The following is an 8718-nucleotide window of genomic DNA, read 5'->3' as shown; positions in this document are numbered from 1 at the left end:
TTTTTTCTTATATCTAAAAGATATGTTGTGATAAGCTGAATATTTAATACTATTATTTGAATGTAGATTGTGAATGGTCTACGTTATGTGTCTCTTTTATTTAATATAACTTCATTGTTAGTATAATCTAGTGAGAACACTTTTGACTCTGACAGAAACAGAATTCTGTGTTTGGATCTGGCTTTCTGTGTAACACCAAGTACGTCATTTTTCTTGCATATGTAGCTCATTTACTGCAGTGTTTCTATTCCAGTTCAGACTTTCATATGGTGGGTAGTATCTGTAGCCTGGAAGAACAGTTAGCAAGTACACTAATTGCACTTTTGTGGTAAGGTCTTTTCCCAGGCTTACTATGTATTGATTTAATTGATGCCTGCTGCTTAATCAGAGACTTGCCCACATGGAACTATTTGATAAGCTTGGCATAAAATGCAAGATCTGTGAAATGTAAACAATGTTCATAGTCTAAGGACCTATAATCAAGCCAGGCCTCTAGTCATTTGAAAATAGTGCAGCTGCATGAGAAGCAATTTTCTATTTGATCTTCTTTGCTTTGCACATTTAAAAGTATTGTCTTTATTGTGGCATCCATATGCTAATATTTATTATAATAACTTGTCTCTTTTTCCCCTTTTGCTATTCTCTGTCCTCCCCTCCCCCCACATACACACCCTTTTTCTCTCTCTCTCTGTTTGACCTTCCCCATCCCCTTTATGTTCATCTTATTCTGGCACCTCCTTTCACACACTAAATATCTTTCTTCTTACTTTTCTGACTTTCTTAATTCTAACTTTCTTTTTTGGACTAATCTAAGTCAGACCCTACCAAGTATACTGCTGAAGCAGCTGGAAATAATCTCCTAGCTTTTGCATTCTTTGGGCACCAGAGTTTGGGAAATATGGCTTGTATGTCCTTGTAGGCTTGGTGTGTTGAGGATATTTCTGAAGTCTTGAAGCTCAGTCTTTCTGATCATCTATTTACTGAAAGAAATTATTAATTTTAATTTGATTCTTTAGAGCCCAGGAAATTATATATCATTAAAACAAAAAACCTAAGCAATTTCCACCAGCTTTTAAATGACTCTTCTTAAAGAAGAAGAGAAAATTTAATATGAACAGACTCATCAAGAACTCCTATCCAGTCCCATTATTCCTTAGAAAACATTTTTAATTAGGTGGTGAGCTATAGAAAAAGTATTAAGCTTCATAAAATGAGAATAGATTGTTAAATAGATTGTTTTATTTGGTACTGAGTCAGAATTGACATATCTTTCTACCTTTTACTTATATTTTAAGGTATTTTACCTTAGTTTAGAGTTATTAGGAAGTAGAGTTTTTACACAGATGTAAGCTCTCTGTAAGGAGCTCTGGTAGTGTAGTGGTTACGAATCGGGCTGCGAACCTGAAGATCAGCAGTTCGAAACTACCAGCTGCTCCGCGGGAGAAAGATGAGGCTTTCTACTCCCGTAAAGATTTACACCCTCGGAAACCTTGTACAGGGTCGCTATGGGTCGGAACCGACTCAACGGCACTTAACAACAACAACAAAGCTCTCTATAGTTAAGTAATTTTACAATAGACAGCAGTTAGTATATAGAAATTTCCTTATAAGAATCAATCTGTCACCATTGCAGCCGTTGCTTTTGTTTTGGGTTTTCTGACATTTTATATCTTAAAGTACTATACTATGAGTGTGTTATATTGCATTAATATTAATTTTGCTAATTTAAATTGCTTTTCGAATTTGTGACTGATTTGTGATGTCTTTTAATATATTTGTAGACAATAATGGAGTGTCAAAAGCCCATAACTGAAAATCACTTTGGAAAAACAACCTATCCAGTTGGATAGGTTGAAATTACTAAACATATCTCCAGTACTATTCACACACTTGTATCACACAAATACACGCACATATTTTTTAATCATATGTTTTGATGTTGGTAGTGAGGCCTTTTTTAATCTTTTTTTTTATTTTTATTCCATTTTATCAGAAAACTACTTAATGGGGATATAAAGGAAATGGACAGGATCTAATATTTTCATTTTAAACATTTTTACTTCTACTTTCCAAGTTTGTTAATGTGTTTTTAGCCCCATTTCCCAAATAATTCTCCTCCTTCTGCCTTACATGACATACAGACCCAAATTATACATCATTAGCCTCTTTCTTTTGTTACAGATCACCAGGCAGGGAAGGAAGACACCATGGTTGTAAAGATTGGCTCTGTTGCCATGGCTCCCCAGGCTGACAATCCTCTTGGCAGATGTGTCCTGAGGAAAGATATTTACCAGTAAGTTTATTTTCTTATGTTCAATCTTGCAACAGTTTCAGCCTCCAAAAAAGTACACTGATCAATAAAACTTGCCTAGTGTGGCCTGTAGAAATACTTTTCATTCAGGACCTTTTGATATTTAAAACCAGGTTTTTCTGATTTTCTTCAGTTGTGGGTTTTTAAATTCATTCAGACAAATCAAGTATTTCTGTGAAGTGTTGATGAATAACAGAATGTAACTACCAAGTCACCATAAAATTGAAGACGTGCACTTTGGAAAATTTTAGCAGACTTTAAATTTGACCAAGTCTCTAATCACTTCAGAAAATGAGGTCCTCTCGTGAACCACCACATCCTACTGTCGTCATGATGTGTCTCAAAAGTGAATGCATTTTCTTAATTTAAGTGTAAGCCATTATTTGAAATGTAGGACTGTGGATGTCATATGGATCAAAGCTGTAAAGCAAAGCAAACTTCTAAGGAGAAATTTCACAGTAAACACTTTCTGTGAAAATGCTGTGCTCTGGATTTTGTCACTGACTATTTGCAAACCACACCAAGCATATAGGGACAGCTAAACTGGTGAACACATGTAATCAACATGATAAAAATAATATATGATTCATTCTGAAGTTGGCACTGCTGCCAGACATAAAAGTACAGTTGCAAATAATACCAAGTGAGAAAAGTCACAGAACTGCAGATGAACAAGTGTCTTATTCTTCCAGCGGGTCTGCTTTTCAGATGTCGCAGACTCATTCTTTTAAAGTGTAAATTCCTCCTGTTTTCAGTAGAAAGAATTCTGATGTTTTGTAATTTATTATCTAGAAGGTGACTGTTGTTTTTACTGTGACTGCATCTAGGAATTCAGTTTTCTCAAGTTACTCTAATACTTTTGTTTTGTTCTGTTTTTCTATTGAGTTGTATATAATGTCTGTATAGTGTGTTGCTAATTTTTTGGTAGTTTGTAATAGTCATCTCTTGAATTAGCTTTTACTTAGATTATTTAAAATCTTATAATGTCAGAACTTAAAGAATTATTGAATACAACATCCTTGTTTTAGAGATTACAAAACTTAATGCTTAAAAGAATAGGTGTCTCTCATCAAATAATGGTAGAACCAATTAAAACTCTGACACTTTTGACTCTCTTGTAACCTAAGGCCAAGATTACAACAGGACATACATTCTTGGTAAAAATACTATATTTTCTAGCATTTAGACATTCTTTTTTTTCTAAAGATTTTTAGAAAATCTTTTATTTCCACTTCAGAAATAAGCTATCCTTAAAGATGGTCTTCCTTTACTTTTGATGTAAGAAATCTGTTTTGTATTAAAAGACGCTATCACCATCAGCTGTTCTGTGGGAGAAAGATGAGGCTTTCTGCTCCCGTAAAGATTTACGGCCTCGGAAACCCTGTACAGTGTCGCTATGAGTAGGAACTAACTCCATGGCACAACAACAACAACAACAACAACATCACCATCAATAAAGACGATACTTCCTTTACTCCTCCCCCTCCTTCCCACCTTATGGCAAGTGCGCCAGTTGTGTCCTAGCTTGCTTGGAAATCAGTTTATATTCTGTGAGGCGGCTTGTTGAGGGTTTGTTTCTGTCTTTCTGGCAGCGCCTTCAGTCTTTTTATTGATCTTCTTCATAAATAGTCCCGTTAATATTAATGCCCTTAAAGGTTTTACTTTTACTCCTTTTGTTCAACCCTCCTCCTGGGTAAATATATCTGCTTTATTAACCGCAACTACCATCAGTCATGCATCTTTGCTTTCACCTTCCCTCCTGACTTATAACTTCTTTTTCCATAACTGCTGGGCAACTTTCTAGTTACTTGATCTTCTCCCCTCTTCCACTGCCTCCAAAAAATACAATAAATAAATAAATAAACACTGGGTTCCATTCCCTTCTGAATCACATGGGCTGCTCTTTCAACCCCTGAGCCAACACTTGGGGTTCTGAGTTTGAGATCTATTGTTATATATATAATGTATCTCTAATCTGTTACTTCTTATTGACCAGATTAACCAGGGATTTAGTATCTCTCTCCAAGAGTTTGACAGTATCCCTCTTATAATCTTTGGCTCACAGTAGACATTCAGTTAAGAATTTCAGGAATCTTTCTGTCTCTAGATGTGCCCGATTCCACTTCATGTCTCGTGATGCAGATAAGATTCTTCTGAAAGTTACATCCAGTTGTTTCATTCTGCAAATCCTTACTCTTGCTTTTGTAACCTTGCTTATTTTTGAAAAGCTATTCCTTATATATCCAGTATGTTCGCATGATCTTCTTTGTCTCCAGTACCCACTGGAGTCCTGGTGTGGCGCTGTAGAATAACTGCCAAGTGGGCAATTCAGACTCCCCAGCTGCTTATCAGAAACCCTTGGAACTGATTCAACAACATTTAACAACAACAACGATAGTTATCATTGGAATTAGTTGTCTATTTCCTTATTTCACCATGAGTCCCGTGATGACTGGTACTATTTTGTTGTTATTTATTTTAACCTGTAACCTCAACTCCTAGTGTAGCATCTATGAACTTTCTTCTCAGGTTTACAATCTTTTCGTAGTTACTCTGGGCCTCTATTTTCTCATATTAAAAAGGAGGGTAGTGACCTCAGAACATCCTAAGGCCTAGGTATAAACACAGGAAGTTTGCACTAGAGTAGTTTGGAGCACATATCACTGATCATAAGAAGCTGAAGCATTGGACAGTGGAGTCACATAGTGTCAACAAGGGTCGCTCTGGCCGTACTCCCTTCCTTCCCACCTTGCCCTGCCATTATTAACTGTGTTGTTGTTGTTGTTAAGTGCCATTGAGTCGGTTCCGACCCATAATGACCCTGTGTAGGGTTTCCGAGGAGCAGCTGGTGGGCTTGAACTGCCGGCCTTGCAGTTCAAACGGCTTTGCAGTCTGGTGCTTTAACCCACAGTGCCACACCAGGACTCTGTGTAGCCTTAAGTAAATTGTTTAGCTCTCCCATGCCTTCATTATGGATTCTACCAATGTAAAGAAAACCAAAATCCTCACAACTGGACCAATAAAATGTTAAGGAAAAGATTGAAGTTGTCAAAGACTTCATTTTGCTTGGGTCCCCAATCAACATTCATGGAAGCAGCTGTTCAGAAATCAAACAATGTATTTTATTAGGCAAATCTGCTGTGCAAGACATTTTTAAGTGTTGAAGAGCAAAGATTTGAGGACTAAGGTACACCTGACCCAAGCCATGGTACTTTCAGTTGCCACATATACTTCTGAAGGTTGGACAATGAATAAGTAAGACTGTAGAAGAATCCATGCATTTGAATTACGGTATTGGAGAAGAATATTGAAAACACCATGGACTGCCAGAAAATCAAACTCATTTGTCTGGAAGAATTACAACCAGAATGCTACTTAGAATCAAGGATGGCAAGACGTTGTCTCTTGTACTTTGTTGTTAGGAGGGACTAGTTTGTGGAAGACATCGTGCATGGTAAACTGGAGGGTCTGTGGAAAAGAGGAGGACTCCAACAAGATATATTGACACAGTTGCACTAACATTGGACTGATACAACAATTATGAGGATGACTCAGGATCGAGCAATGTTTTGTTATGTTTTGCATTGGGTCACACTAATGAGTGATAACTGACTTGATGGGACCTTAACAACAGTGACAACATGCCTCAACTGCCATGCAAAATAGACTGATCATGGCAACTTACTTCATAGGATTGTTATGACAATTAAATGAGTTTACTCTGTATTGACTGGCACATTGTAAGTGACAAATTAGTATTTGTTAGACTATTATTCTAGGCATATATAATAAGTGCAGAGTGCCTCCTGTCTGGACCTTGGATGTCAAACCAATCTGATATTTTTTTCCTTAAAAATGTACTTCCAAAGTCATTGCTAAATAAGAAACTAACAGAACGTATTCACCAACCCAAACTCAGTGCCATTCCAGCTCATAGCAATACTGTAGCAGAGAGTAGAACTGCCCCATAATCTTTACGTAAGCTGACTACCACATCTCTCTTTCACTGAGTGGCTGGTGGGTTCAAACCACCAACCTTTCAGTAGTTGAGTGCTTAATTACTTGTGCCTCTAGGGGTCCTTAGGTTATTCACATGGAAGTTCATAAACAGTATTTCAGTATCTCATTGAAATACCATGTGATCAACATCAAAGGAGAAATGGCAGAAGTGAAGCTACTTTATCACTGCTTGTCTTCTCACAGTGCTAAGGTACACTGTGAATTCCTGAAAGAATATTTTGGAGAGCCAACTTTTCAAAACTTGCTTAAAGATGAATACATATTAATACCTGCTTCCCAGGAGACTAAATCATACTGATTAAAATTTGAAAAAACACAGTTACATTAATTTTTTTTGTTATTTGCCTGTTTGTCTTATATTGATTCATTGTCTTACTTTCTAGATAGATTATATGCCCCTTGAGATAATGGGACTTATTCTTAATAGCTTTCTAACATCACATTTTCTAAAATATTTTTATAAAAGTAAGCACAAAGCTAAAAATGAGGGATTTTCACTCCAGTGAAAGAAGTGAAGAAGAAGCAATATTTGGCAATGTATTATAAGAACTGTATGAATGATAAGGCAAATTCCTTGAGAATTTAAAGGGAGATGTAAGATTTTTTCAAGAGGATTTTGTGATTTGAGGAAAGGAAATTGAAGGGAATTGTTAAGATCTGTTGTGTCGATTCCAACTCATAGCAACTTAACATTTGATAATACTAATACCCTCTCATGAAAATCACTGTACAAACTAAGAATAGACAGAAATAGTCCAGGGCTTCTATGGTGTCCTGGTGTGGCACTGTGAGCTAATGTGCTGGACTGCAAAGTCAGTTTGAACCACAAGGTGGGTGGCTCAAGCTCACCAGCTGCTTCTTGGAAACCCTATACAGGGTAGCAGTGGGTCAGAACTGACTCTATGGCACTTAGCAACAACAACAACATGGTAACTCTATGGCTAGCATCATACTTAATGATGAAAAACTGAACAATTTCCTTTTAAGATCAAGGACAAAACCAAAATGTGCTTTCTCACCACTTGTATTTAACATTGTTTTGGAGAAACTAGCTAGTATACTTAAGTATAGAAAAGAAATGAAAGCTGTATCCCCTCAAAACATGTGCCTACTTGACTGGACCATGATTCTCTGGGTTAGCAGTCATTACAGCTCTGATCTAATGTAAGGAGTTTCCCTGTGGTGTGGCATGCAACATCTTTTATCTTTAACATGATAAAAGGAAAAACCAACCAGTAGAGATTGGAGTGACCTACTGCCACCAAGAAAGAAGAGCCAGGAATGGAGTGTGCTGTGTCTGTTGGACCCTGTTGTTGTTGTTGTAATGTGCCGTGGAGGAGATCCTGTACAGGGTTTCTGAGGCTGTAAATCTTTATGGGAGCAGAAAACCTCATCTTTCTCCCACAGAACAGCTGGTAGTTTCGAACTGCTGACCGTGAGATTAAGAGCCCGATTCGTAACCGCTCTGCTACTACACACTGAGAAACTCATCTATTCAGGGCACATTTGATGCTGAGACACAGAGATCTCCAAGCAATACTGGGCCTGTGCAGACTGAAAGAAGACTGACTTTCTTCCTCAACTGTATGCCAATAGGCAGAGAAAGCCTTCCCCAAAAGCTGGCCCCGTAAATTCATATTCCCAGCCTCATAAACTCTGATTCTGGTGGCTTTGTTAGGTAAGCACCATACTGCAAACCACAAAGTCTGTGGTTCGAGCCTACCAGACGCTCCATGGGAGAAAGATGAGACTTTCTACTCCCACAAAGGTTCACTGCATCAGAAACCCTATACAGGGTCTCAGTGACTCAGAACAGACTTGATAACACTTAACAGTAACAGCAGACTGTGAGAGAACAGATTTCTATTTGTTGCAGCCATCCTCCTCTGAAATTTCTATGATAGCAGTACTAGAAAACACTAGACAAACGTTACCAGATAGAAAAGAAAGAAGTAGAACTCTTATTGGTAGTTAACATGAACCTGTGTATAGAAAATCAGGAAGAATCTTCTTAAAATTTATCAGAACTAATAAGTTCCTCAAGGTTGTAGTTTGATGGGTCAGTGTACAAAAATTGAGCATATTTCTATGATTTTGTAATAAATAATCAATTTAGTTAAGAAAACAACTCAATTTAAAATAACAGCTAAAAGAAAGAAAAGTTGTTCTTTTGTACTCTGATCACTATAAACATTGAAAGAAGTTAAAGAAAACTTTAAAAAGTTTGACTTTAACTTTAAAAAAGAAAGAAATCTATTTCTCAAGGATTGGAAGACAAATACTGCTAATGTGACAATACTGTCCAAACTGATCTATAATTTCAATACCACTCCATCAAAGTTTCAGCTGGTGTTTTTCAAAAATTTGCAAGCCTACCATAAAATTCA

General features: G+C 37.0%; 1 protein-coding gene across 2 annotated transcripts in view; it reads left to right on the top strand.

Moving 5' to 3' along the window:
• Positions 1-8718, top strand: part of VPS13B (vacuolar protein sorting 13 homolog B (yeast)) — a 1072080-nt gene that overhangs the window by 559437 nt on the left and 503925 nt on the right. For both annotated transcript variants that reach the window (XM_006859183.1, XM_006859184.1), the window contains exon 29: positions 2182-2293. In XM_006859183.1, coding sequence (XP_006859245.1) covers positions 2182-2293 — 112 coding nt within the window. The remainder of the gene's footprint in view (positions 1-2181; positions 2294-8718) is intronic.

The sequence above is a fragment of the Chrysochloris asiatica genome, unplaced genomic scaffold, assembly GCF_000296735.1.
Source record: "Chrysochloris asiatica unplaced genomic scaffold, ChrAsi1.0 scaffold00031, whole genome shotgun sequence".
NCBI classification, from domain to species: domain Eukaryota; kingdom Metazoa; phylum Chordata; class Mammalia; order Afrosoricida; family Chrysochloridae; genus Chrysochloris; species Chrysochloris asiatica.
This window is presented reverse-complemented; position numbering and strand designations above follow the sequence as displayed.